Source organism: Ranitomeya imitator, chromosome 4 (genome assembly GCF_032444005.1).
Source record: "Ranitomeya imitator isolate aRanImi1 chromosome 4, aRanImi1.pri, whole genome shotgun sequence".
Lineage (NCBI taxonomy): Eukaryota > Metazoa > Chordata > Amphibia > Anura > Dendrobatidae > Ranitomeya > Ranitomeya imitator.
In genome coordinates, this window is record NC_091285.1 from 285,568,058 (window position 1) to 285,590,193 (window position 22,136).

Here is a 22,136-nt window from a genome sequence, read left to right on the forward strand (position 1 = left end):
CAATGTTGCCCCCTATGTCTTCGTAGGTGTAGAAGGTAGACAGCCAACCTATGACTGACTGTCCAGCGGAGTTTGAAGTAAGGCCTGAAGTCAGTTACTCCTACGGTGTTCCGGCCACTGATTACGCGCCTCAGTAAGATCTTGCCTTTCTCTCTCTCGGCACGACTCTTACTGGCTCTCCTTTGTGCTTGATCTCGTTTACACGGTTCCACAATATCCTTCCCTTCGTGTCTCTTTCTTAGGATACCGCCGCAGGGTGTGCAGGCACGGTTCCGTCACGTTCTGTTCTGTTCGCTAGGCACCTGCCAGGTTCCCACGCCTGACAGGGACCCCCCTGTGCCTTCTCCCTGCAACACCCCCTGCCACGGGATGTTGCCTGGTTCCAACACAGTCAGCTTCTCACTAACTTCTGTTATGACTAGGTAATTCAGAACCACAATGGACCTTGAAGTTCAGAGCACACAAGTGACCTGACAAAAACCACAAAACATAGGACGAGCTCTGAGACGTGGGAACTCTGCTGACCGCAATCCCTAAACCTATCAAACCACACTAGAGGTAGCCGTGGATTGCGCCTAACGCTCCCTATGTGTCATGATTCCAATGGCAGGGAATCACAAAAGGACAAGCACCAACGAGCTCTAGGGTGATGGAACCTGAGCTGACCGCGACCCTAAACATGAACACACAAATAACAATAGCCAGGGAACGTGCCTACGTTGATCCTAGACGTCTCGCACCAGCCGAAGATCTAACTTCCCCTATTAGAAGAAACACAGACCTCTCTTGCCTCCAGAGAAATACCCCACAGAAATAGCAGCCCCCCACATATAATGACGGTGAAATGAGAGGAAGGCACATACACAGTATGAAATCAGATTCAGCAAAATGAGGCCCGCTAAAACTAGATAGCAGAGGATACAAAAGTAAACTGCGCGGTCAGCAAAAAACCCTTCAAAAAACCATCCTGTAATTACTTGAACTCATGTTCCAACTCATGGAACATGAGGAGCAATTACAGCCCGCTAGAGCAACCAGCAGCAAAGAAACAATAATATGCAAGCTGGACAAGACAAAAATAAATCAAAACGTGGAACAAGAAAATCAAAAACTTAGCTTGTCCTGAAGATTACTGAAGCCAGAAGCTGAGGTAACAAAACACTCTGATAACATTGATAGCCGGCGGGGAAATGACAAGAAAGCCCGGTTAAATAGGAAACTCCCAAATCCTAATAGAACAGGTGGACACCAGAGACAGCAGAACACAAATCACCCAGTACCATCAGTAACCACCAGAGGGAGCCCAAAAACAGAACTCACAACAGTACCCCCCCCCCTTGAGGAGGGGTCACCGAACCCTCACGAGAACCACCAGGGCGACCAGGATGAGCCCTATGAAAAGCGCAGACCAAATCATCAGCATGAACATCAGAGGCAACCACCCAAGAATTATCCTCCTGACCATAACCCCTCCACTTGACCAAATATTGGAGTTTCCGTCTGGAAACACGAGAATCCAAGATCTTCTCCACAACATATTCTAATTCTCCCTCCACCAGCACCGGAGCAGGAGGCTCAGGCGAAGGAACAACAGGTACCTCATACCTCCGCAACAACGACCGATGGAACACATTATGAATAGCAAACGATGCCGGGAGATCCAAACGAAACGACACAGGGTTAAGAATTTCCAAGATCCTATAAGGACCGATGAACCGAGGCTTGAACTTAGGAGAAGAGACCTTCATAGGAACAAAACGAGAAGACAACCACACCAAGTCCCCAACACGAAGTCGAGGACCCACGCGGCGACGGCGATTAGCAAACTGCTGAGCCTTCTCCTGGGAAAACTTCAAATTGTCCACCACATGACTCCAAATCTGATGCAACCTATCCACCACCATGTCCACTCCAGGACAATCAGAAGGCTCCACCTGACCAGAGGAAAAACGAGGATGAAACCCCGAATTACAAAAGAAAGGAGAAACCAAGGTAGCAGAACTAGCCCGATTATTAAGGGCAAACTCGGCCAGCGGCAAAAAGGTAACCCAGTCATCCTGATCAGCAGAAACAAAACACCTCAAATAAGTTTCCAAGGTCTGATTAGTTCGCTCCGTCTGGCCATTCGTCTGAGGGTGGAATGCAGACGAAAAGGACAAATCAATGCCCATCTTAGCACAGAACGTCCGCCAAAATCTAGACACAAACTGGGATCCCCTGTCAGAAACGATGTTCTCCGGAATCCCATGCAAACGAACCACGTTCTGGAAAAACAGAGGGACCAACTCAGAGGAGGAAGGCAACTTAGGCAAGGGTACAAGATGAACCATTTTAGAAAAGCGGTCACACACAACCCAGATGACGGACATTTTTTGAGAGACAGGGAGATCCGAAATAAAGTCCATGGAAATGTGCGTCCAAGGCCTCTTCGGGATAGGCAAAGGTGACAACAATCCACTGGCTCGAGAACAGCAAGGCTTAGCCCGAGCACAAACCTCACAAGACTGCACAAAAGAACGCACATCCCTAGACAAGGAAGGCCACCAAAAAGACCTGGCCACCAAGTCTCTAGTACCAAATATTCCAGGATGACCTGCCAACGCAGAAGAATGGACCTCAGAGATGACTCTACTGGTCCAGCTATCCGGAACAAACAGTCTCTCAGGCGGACAATGATCAGGTTTACCCGCCTGAAACTCCTGCAAAGCACGTCGCAAGTCTGGGAAGACGGCCGACAAAATCACCCCATCCCTAAGGATACCAGTGGGCTCAGAATTTCCAGGGGAGTCAGGCACAAAACTCCTAGAAAGAGCATCCGCCTTCACATTCTCTGAACCCGGCAGGTATGAAACCACAAAATTGAAACGAGAGAAAAACAGTGACCAACGAGCCTGTCTAGGATTCAGACGCCTGGCAGACTCAAGGTAAATCAGATTTTTGTGATCAGTCAAGACCACCACACGATGTCTAGCACCCTCCAGCCAATGACGCCACTCCTCAAATGCCCACTTCATGGCCAAAAGTTCCCGATTACCCACATCATAATTCCGCTCAACGGGCGAAAATTTTCTAGAAAAGAACGCACATGGCTTCATCACCGAGCAATCGGAGCTTCTCTGTGACAAAACCGCCCCCGCTCCAATCTCGGAAGCATCAACCTCAACTTGGAAAGGAAGCGAAACATCAGGCTGACGCAACACAGGAGCAGAAGAAAACCGGCGTTTAAGTTCCTGAAAGGCCTCCACAGCCGCAGGAGACCAATCAGCAACATCAGCACCCTTTTTAGTCAAATCCGTCAAAGGCTTAACAACACTAGAAAAATTAGTTATAAAACGACGATAGAAATTAGCAAAGCCTAAGAACTTCTGCAAACTCTTAAGAGATGCAGGCTGCGTCCAGTCACAAATAGCCCGAACCTTGACGGGATCCATCTCAATAGTAGAAGGGGAAAAAATATACCCCAAGAAAGAAATCTTCTGGACTCCAAAGAGACACTTTGAGCCCTTTACAAACAAGGAATTAGCCCGCAGGACCTGAAACACCTTCCTGACCTGCTGAACATGAGACTCCCAGTCATCAGAAAAAACCAAAATATCATCCAAATACACAATCATAAATTTATCCAGATATTCACGGAAAATATCGTGCATAAAGGACTGGAAGACTGAAGGAGCATTAGAAAGTCCGAAAGGCATTACCAAATACTCAAAATGGCCCTCAGGCGTATTAAATGCGGTTTTCCACTCATCACCTTGCTTTATTCGTATAAGATTATACGCACCCCGGAGATCAATCTTAGTGAACCATTTAGCCCCCTTAATGCGAGCAAACAAATCAGTCAACAAAGGCAAAGGATACTGATATTTTACGGTAATCTTATTCAAAAGACGATAATCTATACAAGGTCTCAAGGACCCATCTTTCTTGGCCACGAAAAAAAAACCTGCTCCCAAAGGGGACGAAGATGGACGGATATGTCCCTTTTCCAAGGACTCCTTAACATAATCCCGCATAGCAGTATGCTCTGGCACTGACAGATTGAACAAACGACCTTTAGGAAATTTACTACCAGGAATTAAATCTATAGCACAATCGCAATCCCTGTGAGGAGGAAGCGAACTGAGCTTAGGCTCCTCAAAAACATCCCGATAATCCGACAAAAATACAGGAACCTCAGAAGGAGTAGATGAAGCGATAGAAATCGGAGGTGCATCATCATGAACCCCCTGACATCCCCAGCTTAACACAGACATTGTTTTCCAGTCAAGGACTGGATTATGAGTTTGTAACCATGGCAGACCAAGTACTAGAACATCATGTAAATTATACAACACCAGGAAGCGAATCACCTCCTGATGAACGGGAGTCATACGCATGGTCACTTGTGTCCAGTACTGAGGTTTATTCATAGCTAAAGGTGTAGAGTCAATTCCCTTCAAAGGAATAGGGACTTCCAGAGGCTCAAGACTAAACCCACATCGCTTGGCAAATGACCAATCCATAAGACTCAGGGCAGTGCCTGAATCTACATAGGCATCGACGGAAATGGATGATAATGAGCAAATCAGAGTCACAGACAGAATGAACTTAGACTGTAACGTACTAATGGCAACAGACTTATCAACCTTTTTTGTGCGTTTAGAGCATGCTGATATAACATGAGCTGAATCACCACAATAAAAGCACAACCCATTTTTCCGCCTATAGTTTTGCCGTTCACTTCTAGACTGAACTCTATCACATTGCATTGTCTCAAGTGCCTGTTCAGAAGACACCGCCAAATGGTGCACAGGTTTGCGCTCCCGTAAACGCCGATCAATCTGAATAGCCATAGTCATAGACTCATTCAGACCCGTAGGCGCAGGGAACCCCACCATAACATCTTTAATGGCCTCAGAAAGGCCATCTCTGAACTTTGCAGCCAGGGCGCACTCATTCCACTGAGTAAGCACTGACCATTTCCGAAATTTTTGACAATATATTTCTGCTTCATCTTGCCCCTGAGAGAGAGCTAATAAAGCTTTTTCAGCCTGAATCTCTTGGTTAGGTTCCTCATAGAGCAAACCCAATGCCAGAAAAAACGCATCCACATTAAGCAACGCAGGATCCCCTGGTGCCAATGCAAATGCCCAATTTTGAGGGTCACCCCGCAGGAAAGATATAATAATCTTAACCTGCTGAGCAGGGTCTCCAGAAGAGCGAGATTTCAAAGAAAGGAACAGCTTGCAATTGTTCCTAAAATTCAGAAAACTAGATCTATCTCCAGCAAAGAACTCTGGAATAGGAATTCTAGGATCAGACATAGGAGCATGTACAACAAAATCTTGTATATTTTGAACCTTAGCAGCAAGATTATTCAAGCTGGAAGCTAAACTCTGGACGTCCATGATAAACAGCTAAGGTCAGAGCCATTCAAGGATTAAGAGGAGGAAAAAAAAAAAAATCAGCCAGGGTGCAATTAGGGCTAGGCAGCAACCTCAGAGGAGAAAAAAAAAAAAAAAATTCCTCAGACTACTTTTCCTCCTATTTCAGCCCAAACATTTTTTGGCCGGCTATACTGTCATGATTCCAATGGCAGGGAATCACAAAAGGACAAGCACCAACGAGCTCTAGGGTGATGGAACCTGAGCTGACCGCGACCCTAAACCTGAACACACAAATAACAATAGCCAGGGAACGTGCCTACGTTGATCCTAGACGTCTCGCACCAGCCGAAGATCTAACTTCCCCTATTAGAAGAAACACAGACCTCTCTTGCCTCCAGAGAAATACCCCACAGAAATAGCAGCCCCCCACATATAATGACGGTGAAATGAGAGGAAGGCACATACACAGTATGAAATCAGATTCAGCAAAATGAGCCCCGCTAAAACTAGATAGCAGAGGATACAAAAGTAAACTGCGCGGTCAGCAAAAAACCCTTCAAAAAACCATCCTGTAATTACTTGAACTCATGTTCCAACTCATGGAACATGAGGAGCAATTACAGCCCGCTAGAGCAACCAGCAGCAAAGAAACAATAATATGCAAGCTGGACAAGACAAAAATAAATCAAAACGTGGAACAAGAAAATCAAAAACTTAGCTTGTCCTGAAGATTACTGAAGCCAGAAGCTGAGGTAACAAAACACTCTGATAACCTTGATAGCCGGCGGGGAAATGACAAGAAAGCCCGGTTAAATAGGAAACTCCCAAATCCTAATAGAACAGGTGGACACCAGAGACAGCAGAACACAAATCACCCAGTACCATCAGTAACCACCAGAGGGAGCCCAAAAACAGAACTCACAACACCTATGCAACTCGGCACAGCCTGAGAAACTAGCTAGACCTGAAGATAGAAAAATAAGCCTATCTTGCCTCAGAGAAATTCCCCAAAGGAAAAGGCAGCCCCCCACATATAATGACTGTGAGTAAGATGAAAATACAAACACAGAGATGAAATAGATTTAGCAAAGTGAGGCCCGACTTACTGAATAGACCAAGGATAGGAAAGATAGCTTTGCGGTCAACACAAAAACCTACAAACAACCACGCAGAGGGGCAAAAAGACCCTCCGCACCGACTAACGGTACGGAGGTGCTCCCTCTGCATCTCAGAGCTTCCAGCAAGCAAGCAAAACCAAAAAAGCAAGCTGGACAGAAAATATAGCAAAAAGTAACACAAGCAGAACTTAGCTTATGCTGAGCAGACAGGCCACAGGAATGATCCAGGAGGAAGCAAGACCAATACTAGAACATTGACTGGAGGCCAGGATCAAAGCACTAGGTGGAGTTAAATAGAGCAGCACCTAACGACTTAACCTCATCACCTGAGGAAGGAAACTCAGAAGCCGCAGTACCACTCGTGACCACAGGAGGGAGCTTGATCACAGAATTCACAACAGTACCCCCCCCCTTGAGGAGGGGTCACCGAACCCTCACCAGAGCCCCCAGGCTGACCAGGATGAGCCATATGGAAGGCACGAACAAGATCGGCAGCATGGACATCAGAGGCAAAGACCCAGGAATTATCTTCCTGACCATAACCCTTCCACTTAACCAGATACTGGAGTTTCCGTCTCGAAACACGAGAATCCAAAATCTTCTCCACTATATACTCCAACTCCCCCTCCACCAAAACCGGGGCAGGAGGATCAACAGATGGAACCACAGGCGCCACGTATCTCCGCAACAAAGACCTATGGAATACGTTATGGATGGAAAAAGAATCTGGAAGGGTCAAACGAAAAGACACAGGATTAAGAACCTCAGAAATCCTATACGGACCAATGAAACGAGGCTTAAACTTTGGAGAGGAAACCTTCATAGGAATATAACGAGATGACAACCAAACCAAATCCCCAACACGAAGTCGGGGACCCACACAGCGTCTGCGATTAGCGAAACGTTGAGCTTTCTCCTGGGACAAGATCAAATTGTCCACTACATGAGTCCAAATCCGCTGCAACCTGTCCACCACAGTATCCACACCAGGACAGTCCGAAGACTCAACCTGCCCTGAAGAGAAACGAGGATGGAACCCAGAATTGCAGAAAAACGGTGAAACCAAGGTAGCCGAGCTGGCCCGATTATTAAGAGCGAACTCAGCCAACGGCAAAAAGGACACCCAATCATCCTGATCAGCAGAAACAAAACATCTCAGATATGTTTCCAAGGTCTGATTGGTTCGTTCCGTCTGGCCATTTGTCTGAGGATGGAAAGCCGAGGAAAAAGACAAATCAATGCCCATCCTAGCACAAAAGGCTCGCCAAAACCTCGAAACAAACTGGGAACCTCTGTCAGAAACGATGTTCTCTGGAATGCCATGTAAACGAACCACATGCTGAAAGAACAATGGCACCAAATCAGAGGAGGAAGGCAATTTAGACAAGGGTACCAAATGGATCATCTTAGAGAAGCGATCACAAACTACCCAAATGACCGACATTTTTTGAGAGATGGGGAGATCCGAAATAAAATCCATAGAGATATGTGTCCAAGGCCTCTTCGGGATCGGCAAGGGCAAAAGCAACCCACTGGCACGAGAACAGCAGGGCTTAGCCCGAGCACAAATCCCACAGGACTGCACGAAAGAACGCACATCCCGCGACAGAGACGGCCACCAAAAGGATCTAGCCACCAAATCTCTGGTACCAAAGATTCCAGGATGACCAGCCAACACCGAACAATGAACCTCAGAGATAACTTTATTCGTCCACCTATCAGGGACAAACAGTTTCTCTGCTGGGCAACGATCAGGTTTATTAGCCTGAAATTTTTGCAGCACCCGCCGCAAATCAGGGGAGATGGAAGACACAATTACTCCCTCTTTGAGAATACCCGCCGGCTCAGGCAAATCCGGAGAGTCGGGCACAAAACTCCTAGACAGGGCATCCGCCTTCACATTTTTAGAGCCCGGAAGGTACGAAACCACAAAGTCAAAACGGGAGAAAAACAGCGACCAACGAGCCTGTCTAGGATTCAACCGTTTGGCAGACTCGAGATAAGTCAAGTTCTTGTGATCAGTCAAGACCACCACGCGATGCTTAGCTCCTTCAAGCCAATGACGCCACTCCTCGAATGCCCACTTCATGGCCAGCAACTCTCGATTGCCAACATCATAATTTCGCTCAGCAGGTGAAAACTTCCTGGAAAAGAAGGCGCATGGCTTCATCACCGAGCAATCAGCACCTCTTTGCGACAAAACAGCCCCCGCTCCAATTTCTGAAGCATCAACCTCAACCTGGAACGGAAGCGAAACATCTGGTTGACTACTGTTGTGAATTCTGTGATCAAGCTCCCTCCTGTGGTCACGAGTGGTACTGCGGCTTCTGAGTTTCCTTCCTCAGATGATGAGGTTAAGTCGTTAGGTGCTGCTCTATTTAACTCCACCTAGTGCTTTGATCCTGGCCTCCAGTACTGTTATGACTAGGTAATTCAGAACCACAATGGACCTTGAAGTTCAGAGCACACAAGTGACCTGACAAAAACCACAAAACATAGGACGAGCTCTGAGACGTGGGAACTCTGCTGACCGCAATCCCTAAACCTATCAAACCACACTAGAGGTAGCCGTGGATTGCGCCTAACGCTCCCTATGCAACTCGGCACAGCCTGAGAAACTAGCTAGACCTGAAGATAGAAAAATAAGCCTACCTTGCCTCAGAGAAATTCCCCAAAGGAAAAGGCAGCCCCCCACATATAATGACTGTGAGTAAGATGAAAATACAAACACAGAGATGAAATAGATTTAGCAAAGTGAGGCCCGACTTACTGAATAGACCAAGGATAGGAAAGATAGCTTTGCGGTCAACACAAAAACCTACAAATAACCACGCAGAGGGGCAAAAAGACCCTCCGCACCGACTAACGGTACGGAGGTGCTCCCTCTGCGTCTCAGAGCTTCCAGCAAGCAAGCAAAACCAAAAAAGCAAGCTGGACAGAAAATATAGCAAAAAGTAACACAAGCAGAACTTAGCTTATGCTGAGCAGACAGGCCACAGGAACGATCCAGGAGGAAGCAAGACCAATACTAGAACATTGACTGGAGGCCAGGATCAAAGCACTAGGTGGAGTTAAATAGAGCAGCACCTAACGACTTAACCTCATCACCTGAGGAAGGAAACTCAGAAGCCGCAGTACCACTCGTGACCACAGGAGGGAGCTTGATCACAGAATTCACAACAAACTTCCTCCCCAGCCCCTAGTTTTACCAGTGTGAGGAGTGGCTCAATAAATAAAGCCTTTTTCTCCCCCTAGTGGCCGGAGTGTGAAGTGTAATGTGTTCTGGTGATACCTGGTCAGGAGAACTCCTTAGTGCCATCAGACGTACCGCTGCTCCCCTTAGCGGCAGAGCGCCATACTGCAACGACCAGGTCTCTTGGGCGCTGCAATACCTTTTAATGGCTAACTGAAAAGATGGTAACAAATTGCAAGCTTTCGAGACTACACCGGTCTCTTCATCAGGCTAAGACTAAAACAAATTTTGAAGAATCACATATTTATGCACAACATAGCACAGAGAAAAAAAAGAAAAAAAAGGGGGGAAAACCATGGATAAGACAGGTGACATGAAGCAGAATTACCATGAGTGATAAACAGTTATGTCCATAAATATTGGGCCAGCTCTTAGATAAGGATTGTTTTATTGTCCTCTGATTAGGGTTTCTGTTGTGATGACCCCTCATAGTCTGAGGGGCAAGTTACTTAGTTGATGTAAAAGGACATAAATCCGTGCGACACATTCATTCCTGCAGTGAGAGTGTCAAAGGTCGTCATCAGTTTATATTCCCAGACTCTTCTGTCTCTCTGAGATTTGAAGCTACCTGTTAACACAAGTAATTTCATGTCCGTAATGTTATGATTTGGGAGACAAAAATGTATTGCCACAGGTAGATCCATTCTTTTTTCTCTTATTGTGTGGCGGTGAGAATTCATTCTTGTTCTAAGCTTTTGTCCTGTCTTCCCCACATACAGACCCCCAGTTGGACATTTAGTACAAATCCAAATCTGGAGGTGCTAAGGGGAGCTGCACAGAAATTACAACCTTTACTACAAAAAGATGCCCGCTTACAATCCATTTTTCCAGACCCCCCCACTACTGTGTTTTAGGTAGCCCCAAATCTAAGAAGCATCATTGTCAAGAGCTCCCCGTCCTCTCCAACAGCTGCAGGTACCTTTCCCTGCAATCAGAAAAAATGTAAAACCTGTCCATTTATAATGACCACGGACAAAATAAAGATCCCCAATTCACATCAGGACTACAAGATCCCAGATACTTTCAGCTGCGACACTTCTAATGTGGTGTACCTAATTATTTGTACTAAATGTCCAACTGGGGTCTGTATGTGGGGGAGACAGGACAAAAGCTTAGAACAAGAATGAATTCTCACCGCCACACAATAAGAGAAAAAAGAATGGATCTACCTGTGGCAATACATTTTTGTCTTCCAAATCATAACATTATGGACATGAAATTACTTGTGTTAAAAGGTAGCTTAAAATCTCAGAGAGACAGAAGAGTCTGGGAATATAAACTGATAACGACCTTTGACACTTTCACTGCAGGAATGAATGTGTCGCACGGATTTATGTCCTTTTACATCAACTAAGGAACTTGCCCCTCAGACTATGAGGGGTCATCATCACAACAGAAACCCTAATCAGAGGACAATAAAACAATCCTTATCTAAGAGCTGGCCCAATATTTATGGATATAACTGTTTATCACGCATGGTAATTCTGCTTCATGTCACCTGTCTTATCCATGGTTTTCCCCTTTTTTTTTTTTTTTTCTCTGTGCTATGTTGTGCATAAATATGTGATTCTTCAGAATTTGTTTTAGTCTTAGCCTGATGAAGAGACCTGTGTAGTCTCGAAAGCTTGCAATTTGTTACCATCTTTTCAGTTAGCCATTAAAAGGTATCAACCACTGAGGACTCAATTCTAAATATTTTTCTATCTACTGGCTAACATGGTACCAAGATATATATCTTTCCTGTATCAAAATGGGCAAAACAGTCAGTTTTCCTTTTAATATGTTGTATTGTTAATTGTGTCCCATGGTATTGATATTAGTTGTTTCATTGTTTTGTGTTTTCTGGTAATGTTGTGCTTATGTTAAACATCAATTATCTTTTTACAGAAACAAACAGGTATCATTGCTAAATGAGAAAGGATTTTGTAAACCGATTATCCTCCGCCACTATGAAAGTAATAAAAAAGATCCCACAAAGCAAAAGAAGCGTAGTAAGCATCCTGCTGTGCTGACAAATGGAAAACCACATATTCCGGACATAATACGGGAGAACTCTTCTCTGCACAAACTTCATTATGCCCTCAATGATGGTTCTGCAATGGTTTAATATCCTCTCGATGTACACATTGTGTTCTGATGAATAATTTGCAAGATTTTATTTATAAAATTATTGTAAAAATATATACAGTATAGAAGTAAAGAACACTAGTTTGTAGCAGAGTACAATCTAAGGTCTATGGCACTGGTGGACAGAGACGTAAAATTGCCCTTGTGCAAGAACAACATACGGGCCCTTTGCAGCCCAATAGCTCATCATAATGTTCAATTCCACCTGCTTTGGAGTGGCCTCCTGGATCCCCATGCAGCCGCATGGATTGCACCATTATATATCCACCCCTGGTCTATGGCCCATTATAGGTTACAGTTACAAAAACATGCATGTTATTTATGGAACAGATGTATTCATATGGGTAGATAGAGGTTGGCCTTGGCATATATTGACCACATGTTACACCCAATTGTGGCCACATGTAATCACATCGTATAGTAGTCTGTGTTATGGGCTCACTTGGTGAGGTGGATTCTCTAAGCCACTGGTCAGGGTGAACAAAATGGACCAAAGGTAATGGCTCTTTAAGTGAGCAGGACTTGCCAGTGGCACATGAAACAGCACGAAGACCAGTAGAGTAGGCAGACAAGTGGAGTGGGGCACACCAGACGGAACAGAGCCAGGAGTGACACACACAGAAACTCAAGATGTACAGTCAGTTCAAGACTAGGGGCATCGTTTGCAATGTGAACAAGTCCTAGGATGAATTTGTTAGGCTTACAACAGATGAATTGTTAGTTGCAGATCTGAGCCAGGAAGTAATTGCAGACTGAAGAAACAAGTAGGAGATTGCTGAGATAATTGTGAGCTGAGAGACTGTTGAGATTAAACAAGGCAAAAGGTCACAAAACACACTTAATACCTAAGCCCCCGTCACACATAGCGAGATCGCTAGCGAGATCGCTGCTGAGTCACAAGTTTTGTGACGCAACAGCGATCTCAGTAGCGATCTCGCTATGTGTGACACGTAGCAGCGATCAGGCCCCTGCTGTGAGATCGCTGCTCGTGTCGGAATGGCCTGGGCCATTTTTTGATCGTTGAGGTCCCGCTGACATCGCTGAATCGGCGTGTGTGACGCCGATTCAGCGATGTCTTCGCTGGTAACCAGGGTAAACATCGGGTTACTAAGCGCAGGGCCGCGCTTAGTAACCCGATGTTTACCCTGGTTACCATCGTTAAAGTAAAAAAACAAACGCTACATACTTACCTACCGCTGTCTGTCCCCGGCGCTCTGCTTCTCTGGTCTGGCTGTGAGCGGCGGGCAGCCGGAAAGCAGAGCGGTGACGTCACCGCTCTGCTTTCCGGCCGCTGTGCTCACAGCCAGAGCAGAGCAGCTGAGCGCCGGGGACAGACAACGGTAGGTAAGTATGTAGCGTTTGTTTTTTTTACTTTAACGATGGTAACCAGGGTAAACATCGGGTTACTAAGCGCGGCCCTGCGCTTAGTAACCCGATGTTTACCCTGGTTACCGGGGACCTCGGGATCGTTGGTCGCTGGAGAGCTGTCTGTGTGACAGCGCTCCAGCGACCAAACAGCGACGCTGCAGCGATCCGGATCGTTGTCGGTATCGCTGCAGCGTCGCTAAAGTGTGACGGTACCTTTAGACTCACCTAACTGTCAGAGGTGTTCTTAAAAGGCCTTGGAGATAATAATGTCACTAAAGTATGCTAGGCAACTTGTGAAACTGAGAGAGGAACACAGAAAAGGGCAGCAGCCAAAAGGGAAGGGAGCAGAGCCCGGCCCTAGAGCCGAGACAAGTGCATGAGAGACTGGTCCTGGAACACATGTGTGACAGCCCAGGAATCTGGTTTTCACAGTGGTATTGCCTGCCTCCCGGGGAGGGTGATGCCATGCCTGGGAGTGAGAAGGAGTCCCCTTAGCAGTTAACACTTACATACAACACTTTCCTGACTCCAGGCCAGAAGGGGGAGCACTAGACCCAGTTTCAGGGTAGCTTCCCTATAAGTTCTGGTCTGGAAGAGGAGTTAGAAGTCAGTCTGTGTGAGACAGTGAAGGGAGAGGAAGCAAAGGAGAGAGAAGCTGGGATTGGAGCTGCAATTGAGCTCATTTCCAGGATTGAGCACAGGAAGCCGGACACCGGGGTCCGAGGTTGTGTGGGAACTGTATGCCCCACAGCAGAAACAGAAGGGCAGGAGATTGCAGGTCTTCTAGCCACAACTGACACCTGAAGGCACAGCAGCAGATTAGAGCCCGGAGTCACCACGAGAATGGGACACCTGTAAAAAGGCTCGAGCTCCACCTAAGGGACAGATTGAGAGAGGGACTTGAGGACAGCTAATGCATCAAGAACCCAGAATTCAGCCCAGAAAGGAAGGCTTCCAACCCCACCTGGCTAGGGGGAGTTCAAACCGCTTCCAGGCTGCCCGGATTTCAAAGATCACCTGTAACCTGTGCCCTGGACTGCAATTTCACCAGTAAAAGGCAAAGAGACTGCAAATCCTGTGTCCTCCAATTATTTCCTGCACCCCAACATCTACAACCCCTCATAGACTGTCCTGGGATCCCTGGGGACTAAGCTCTACCTGTGGGGAGCTATACCAACTCTGCTCCAATAGCATCAGCCCCAGTGAACCCCTTTAAGCAGCGTCGGCCATCCCTGGCCGAGTACCACAAGTGGCGTCATGAACATTACTACATTAGACTTTATTTTCCACCACACTTCATCCCCTTTAACTGGACGCCCAGGGCCACGGACCGGGTCAACGCTGCCGTGACCTTCCCCTTTAGGACCCGGCCCGAGTACCCCATGGTCCTCGCAAGCACTCCACATGTCTTTAGTAATACTAGAGAAAGGTCCTAGCAGATGTCACAGATTACTATTGGAAGCAAACCTTTCCACACCTACAGAAAATGATAGTATAGATTTATTGAGGCACATATGGCATTTATCATGATCATAATAACATTTTATTATATGATGTTTTTCCCTAACTCACAATGTAATTATCCTTCTGGACACCTGGCTGTCTGTCATAGTCATTCTGGATTATCATGTGGAGGCTTTTATACCAATATATTTTCCCCGGAGCAGAGCATGCTGGGCACATTTACTCCATTTGGACATGGCAGCATTCATTCTCCTGAGAGGTTAGTGCTGGGGTAATTCGAATATATAAGGCAGATATTTGTGAGTAGATCTGTTACACTAGTGAATTGACTCATTCAGCAATCCTCCACGGTTTCTTTAGTTGTTACTTTTGCTTGATCACATATTGCGGATCCACTGGTCTTCAGAATGCAGTGATCTCATTCTATACCTATCTTTTCAGCTATTGTATTTCTTATGTGACCACATGTCGCTCTTATTATTGTAGAAATGTTTTTCTCCTGCAATACAATCAAGTTGGAGGAGTATTGACTAATAAAGAAGGAGATAAAATAAAGGAATGGGACTGGCCCAAAAAAGGCAAACTGTCCGATCCCTTTACAGTGCAGGTAATATGACCAATGAAAGATAAGGTAACTCATGTCCTAAAATAGGCAACAGTTCACATTGCTTTTATATTCACCTATAGATATGAGCTGATAACTGAGGCTTTCTTAAGTTTTAGTTTTGCACTCCTCATGTAAGTACCTTTGCCTTCATATCTAGGTTAATGAACAGGTTTCTGTTAAAGTTGCTGGCCAGTATGCCATTAGCCTGAGTTTCCGATGGCAGCAAGAATTTGTACGTTTATCTCTCTCACCAATTCTGGATGTTCCTCCCCCACAGATTGAACATTTGGTAAGCCTCTATAAATATAGGAGGATACTCTTTAGAATCATTTTTGGCACAGTGGTTGAGATATTGCATAGTACTCTCTTTGTTATAGGGCCAGCTTATGACAAGTGAGAACTTTTCCTCAAAGACCGCAAGAGAAATGGCCAAAGCCAACAAAAAGAAAGCAAAAGAAAAGGATACGAAGAGGAGTCCAAAGAAAACTGTAAGCAAAATTATGATTTCTAATGTACACAGGAGTTTTCTAACTCATGGCATTGACTTTATTGACATCTTGCAGTCCAGGCAGCTACTATAATTATGTCAGCACATTTGTTGTGAGCCATCAGCATACAGTGGATTAATGGCTGACAACTGTGAAAAGCCTCAAGCTTTCTTATAACATTTCTAGTGAATCTTCATTTTTATGTGAAAGTCTAAGTAACCCGTCTGCCTCAAAAAAGGCAAATGGGGCACAGTTTTAGATTTAATTGGTGTCCAGAGTCTTTAAAGAGTAAGAACAATCTTGACAGTAAAGATGATCAAATCTTTTGAAATTTTAATTTGCCAGGTTTTGCAAAGTTTCCCCAAAATTTCTATTTACTGTGAACTCTGACATACTCTCAGACTTTTATACATGATATGATAGTCTATCCTGATTGGCTGCTCTATACCATGTGATGTGATATCTTCAAGGCATTATAGGTAAACCCATCTGGTCAACCTAAAATCATGCTAGCCTTCTGTGACTGATGAACTCTTCTGCAAGGTTTAACCCCTTAGCGACCGCCGATACGCCTTTTAACGGCGGCCGCTAAGGGTACTTAAACCACAGCGCCATTAATTAACGGCGCTGTGGAAAAAGTGAATAGCGCCCCCCAGAGTCGGATTTTCTCCGGGGTCTCGGCTGCCAAGGGTAGCTGAGACCCCAGAGAACATGATTCGGGGTTTTATTTTACCCACCCCGCATTTGCGATCACCGGTAATTAACCGTTTACCGGCGATTGCAAAAAAAAAACAAAAAACGCGATCTCTTTTTAATTTCTCTGTCCTCCGATGTGATCGCACATCGGAGGACAGAGAAAAGGGATCCCAGGTGGCCCCCCAATACTCACCTATCTCCCCCGATGCTCCTCGTGTCTCCCGGTGGGCGCCGCCATCTTCAAAATGGCGGGCGCATGCGCAGTGCGCCCGCCGGCCGGCCCTGCGAGAATCTTTGGGGTCTCGGCTGCCGGGGGTAGCCGAGACCCCAAAGAGCATGATCGGGGTCGGTTTTACCGACCCCTGTTTTGCGATCGCCGGTAATTAACTGTTTACTGGCGACCGCAAAAAAAAACTCAAAGTGTAATTCTCTGTCCTCTGATGTGATCGCACACCAGAGGACAGAGAAATAGGGGGATTCGGGGACCCTAGCATACTCACCTGTGTCCCTGGATCCTCTTGCTGCTCCTCCTGGCCGCCGGCAGAAGAGAATGGCGGGCGCATGCGCAGTGCGCCCGCCATCTGTCTCCATCTGCCGGCCGGCAGGAGAACAGCAGTTGGGGCTAAAATTAGAGTTAGGGGTAGGGTTAGGGGTAGGGTTAGGGCTAGGGTTAGGGTTAGGGGTAGGGTTAGGGTTAGGGCTAGGGGCAGGGTTAGGGCTAGGGGTAGGGGTAGGGTTAGAGTTAGGGGTAGGGTTAGGGGTAGGGTTAGGGGTAGGGATAGGGGTAGGGTTAGGGCTAGGGTTAGGGCTAGGGTTAGGGCTAGGGTTAGGGTTAGGGCTAGGGTTGGGGCTAAATTTAGGGTTAGAGTTGGGGCTAAATTTAGGGTTAGGGTTGGGGCTAAATTTAGGGTTAGGCTTTTTTCACACTTACGTCGGTACGGGGCCGTCGCAATGCGTCGGCCCGACATACCGACGCACGTTGTGAAAATTGTGCACAACGTGGGCAGCAGCTGTAGTTTTTCAACGCATCCGCTGCCCAATCTATGTCCTGAGGAGGAGGGGGCGGAGTTACGGCCACGCATGCGCGGTCAGAAATGGCGGATGCGACGTACAAAAAAAGTTTCATTGAACGTTTTTTTGTGCCGACGGTCCGCCAAAACACAACTGATCCAGTGCACGTCGGACGCGACGTGTGGCCATCCGTCACGATCCGTCGGCAATGCAAGTCTATGGGCAAAAAACGCATCCTGCGGGCACATTTGCAGGATCCGTTTCTTGTCCAAAACGACGGATTGCGACGGAATGCCAAACGACGCAAGTGTGAAAGTAGCCTTAGGGCTAGGGCTAGGATTGGGGCTAAAGTTAGGGTTAGAGTTGGGATTAGGGTTAGGGTTTGGATTAGGGTTGGTATTAGGGTTAGGGTTGGCATTAGGGTTATGCTTGGGATTAGGGTTAGGTTTGGGATTAGGGTTAAGGGGTAAGGGTTGTGATTATGGTTAGGGTTAGTGATTAGGATTATGGATCAGGTTGGGATTAGGGTTAGGGGTGTGTTGGGGTTAGGGTTGGAGCTAGAATTGGGGGGGTTTCCACTGTTTAGGTGTTGGCATATGCAACAGATTGGGACTTATTATAAGTGAAAGGAGGACTTTATACTAACCAGACAGCAGATGGCGATAGTGTGTAAAGTTATATACTTGCTGTAATGTGGGGAGGGAAGCTCTCAGTGGTTGGTTGTTTTCTTACTTTCGGTTTTGCTTTTCTTCATGAATGTGTTGTCTTCAGTGCACGGACTGTGTGACACTGAATTGTATCTCATGTTTATCCAGTATGAAGTAAATACTGTTTACTCAAGATATCTTGCTGATTGAAGCTCTCCTAAGTACAGTGGTGACTGCAAGAAGACGCACTCTGCAACATTAGGTACATCAGGGGGTCTCCAAACACGACAGCCAATTTTGCGCTCAAAAAGTCAAATGGTGCTCCCTCCCTTCTGAGCTCTTCCGTGCGCCCAAACAGTGGGTTACCCCCACATATGGGGCATCAGCGTACTCGGGATAAATTGGACAACAACTTCTGGGGTCCAATTTCTCTTGTTACCCTTGTGAAAATAAAAACTTGGGGGCTACAAAATCTTTTTTGTGGAAAAATATATATATATATATTTTTTTTATGACTCTGCATTATAAACTTCTGTGAAGCACTTGGGCATTCAAAGTTCTCACCACACATCTATATAAGTTCCTTGGGGGGTCTAGTTTCCAAAACGGGGTCACTTGTGGGGGTTTACTACTGTTTAGGTACATCAGGGGCTCTGCAAACGCAACATAACGCCCACAGACCATTCTATCTAAGTCTGCATTCCAAAATGGCGCTCCTTCCCTTCCGAGCTCTGCCGTGCGCCCAAACAGTGGTTTACCCCCACATATGGGGCATCAGCATACTCAGGATAAATTGGACAACAACTTTAGTGGTCCAATTTCTCCTGTTACCCTTGTGAAAATAAAAACTTGGGGGCTACAATATCTTTTTTGTGAAAAAAAAAATATTTTTTATTTTCACGACTCTGCATTCTAAACTTCTGTGAAGCACTTGGGCATTCAAAGTTCTCACCACACATCTAGATAAGTTCCTTGGGGGGTCTAGTTTCCAAAATGGGGTCACTTGTGGGGGGTTACTACAGTTTAGGTACATCAGGGGCTCTGCAATCGCAACATAATGCCCACAGACCATTCTATCAAAGTCTGCATTCCAAAAAGGCGCTCCTTCCCTTCCGAGCTCTGCCGTGCGCCCAAACAGTGGTTTACCCCCACATATGGCGCATCAGCGTACTCGGGATAAATTGGACAACAACTATTGCAGTCCAATTTCTCCTGTTACCCTTGTGAAAATAAAAACTTGGGGGCTACAATATCTTTTTTGTGGAAAAAAAAAATATTTTTTATTTTCACGACTCTGCATTCTAAACTTCTGTGAAGCACTTGGGCATTCAAAGTTCTCACCACACATCTACATAAGTTCCTTGGGGGGTCTAGTTTCCAAAATGGGGTCACTTGTGGAGGGTTTCTACTGGTTAGGTACATCAGGGGCTCTGCAAACGCAACATAATACCCGCAGACCATTCTATCAAAGTGTGCATTCCAAAACGGCGCTCCTTCCTTCCGAGCTCTGCCGTGCACCCAAACAGTGGTTTACCCCCACATATGGGGTACCAGCATACTCAGGACAAATTGGACAACAACTTTTGGGGTCCAATTTTTCTTGTTACCCTTGTGAAAATAAAAACTTGGGGGCTAAAAAATCTTTTTTGTGGAAAAAAAAAATATTTTTTATTTTCACGACTCTGCATTATAAACTTCTGTGAAGCACTTGGGCATTCAAGGTTCTCACCACACATCTAGATAAGTTCCATGGGGGTCTAGTTTCCAAAATGGGGTCACTTGTGGGGGATTTCTACTGTTTAGGCACATCAGGGGCTCTCCAAACGCGACATGGCGTCCGATCTCAATTCCAGCCAATTCTACATTGAAAAAGTAAAACGGCGCTCCTTCACTTCTAAGTTCTGCGGTGCGCCCAAAAAGTGGTTTACCCCCACATATGGGGTATTGGCGTATTCAGGAGAAATTGCATAACAAAATTTATGGTTACATTTCTGTTTTTACACTTGTGAAAATAAAAAAAATGGTTCTGAATTAAGATGTTTGCAAAAAAAAGTTAAATGTTCATTTTTTCCTTCCACATTGTTTCAGTTCCTGTGAAGCACGTAAAGGGTTAATAAACTTCTTGAATGTGGTTTTGAGAACCTTGAGGGGTGTAGTTTTTAGAATGGTGTCACACTTCATTATTTTCTATCATATAGACCCCTCAAAATGACTTCAAATGTGATGTGGTCCCTAAAAAAAATGGTGTTGTAAAAATGAGAAATTGCTGGTCAACTTTTAACCCTTATAACTCCCTAACAAAAAAAAATTTTGTTTCCAAAATTGTGCTGATGTAAAGTAGACATGTGGGAAATGTTATTTATTAACTATTTTTTGTGACATATCTCTCTGATTTAAGGGCATAAAAATACAAAGTTTGAAAATTGCAAAATTTTAAACATTTTCGCCATATTTCCATTTTTTTCATAAATAATCGCAAGTAATATCAAAGAAACGTTACCACTAACATGAAGTACAGTATATCACGAAAAAACAATCTCAGAATCAGCGGGATCCGTTGAAGCGTTCCAGAGTTATACCCTCATAAAGTGACAGTGGTCAGAATTGCAAAAATTGGCTCGGTCATTAAGTACCAAATTGGCTCTGTCACTAAGGGGTTAAAAAAGCACTGGGATTTGTCAATTTGCATGAATTGAATCGCAAACTTTTTATTTTCGCTGGGAATGGAAACTTCATAAAATTTAACTAAAAATCAATTTGCATCCATTCAATACAATCATCTCTATTTGATAGTTTTATATATTTTAGCCACTTTAGTTGCCAGCAGAATTGTGGAGGTCCTGTGCTGAAACTCTCACTGATCACTAAAGATTGCTGAGAAGTGCACAGCTTGAGAGGCAGAAGTGTAGTGCTCCTGCCTGAGCGCGTGCACAGAGTGAAGTACAGATTGCACATGCAACACCCGCTAGGGCCGTGGGGCACTCGGAACCGGGTCGGACGATTCTTAAAGGAGTGGTCACGGCAGTGGTGACCCAGTCTGTGGCCCTGGGCGCACAATAAAAGGGATGAGGGAGTGTTTGTAGGGGATTGTTCGTGATGCCACCTGTGGTATTCGGCTATAAATAGCCGACACTGCTTAGGGAGTCCGGTGGGGCCGATTGTAATGCAGCTGAGATGGTTCTGCTCCCCACAGGCGGAGCAGGGCCCCAGAGCTACCGGTACAGTTTATGAGGGATGGTGGATATTGGGGTGCAGGAATGAGGGTGCAGGAAAAGGAGTAGAGGACACAAGGGCTGCAGTTTTCTTTACCTTTAATTCCTGGTCAAAGGTGCAGTCCGGAGCATAGGTAATAGGTAGTATTGTTGAGCCGGGCAGCCTGGAAGCAATTAGGAATCCCCCTAGCCAGGTGGGATTGGAGCAGTGGCGTAACTACAAAGTTATGGGCCCCAGTGCGAACTTTCAAATGGGGCCCTCCCACCAAAACATTTTCCACCCAAATCCACATCCTGCCCATGCTCCTGCCCCATCCGTCTCCACATTCTGCCCCATCCGTCTCCGCATTCTGCCCCATCCGTCTCCGCATTCTGCCCCATCCGTCTCCGCATTCTGCCCCATCCGACTCCGCATTCTGCCCCATCCGACTCCGCATTCTGCCCCATCCGACTCCGCATTCTGCCCCATCCGACTCCGCATTCTGCCCCATCCGACTCCGCTTTCTGCCCCATCCGTCTCCGCATTCTGCCCCAGCCAACTCCGCATTCTGCCCCATCCGTCTCCGCATTCTGCCCCATCCGTCTCCGCATTCTGCCCCATCCGACTCCGCATTCTGCCCCATCCGTCTCCACATTCTGCCCCATCCATTTCCACATTCTGCCCCATCCATCTCCACATTCTGCCCCATCCATCTCCACATTCTGCCCATCTCCATATCTTACCAGAACAGCAGGAACCGGAAATCTGCTGCTTGTTGGTACCAGAGAACACGAGCTGC

The 22,136-nt window shown here is 46.0% G+C and overlaps 2 protein-coding genes across 2 annotated transcripts in view; both read left to right on the plus strand.

Annotated features, from left to right (window-relative positions):
* The window catches only part of LOC138674079 (uncharacterized), a 133,537-nt gene extending 121,693 nt beyond the window's left edge, over positions 1-11,844 (plus strand). Inside the window, exon 7 of the mRNA XM_069762027.1 lies at positions 11,625-11,844. Coding sequence (XP_069618128.1) covers positions 11,625-11,844 — 220 coding nt within the window. The remainder of the gene's footprint in view (positions 1-11,624) is intronic.
* Positions 11,845-14,823: 2,979 nt separating this feature from the next.
* LOC138674080 (uncharacterized protein C3orf20-like) overlaps positions 14,824-22,136 on the plus strand; it is a 39,421-nt gene continuing 32,108 nt past the window's right edge. The window contains exons 1-4 of the mRNA XM_069762028.1: positions 14,824-14,955; positions 15,183-15,303; positions 15,461-15,592; positions 15,681-15,791. Coding sequence (XP_069618129.1) covers positions 14,903-14,955; positions 15,183-15,303; positions 15,461-15,592; positions 15,681-15,791 — 417 coding nt within the window. The 5' untranslated portion in view covers positions 14,824-14,902. The remainder of the gene's footprint in view (positions 14,956-15,182; positions 15,304-15,460; positions 15,593-15,680; positions 15,792-22,136) is intronic.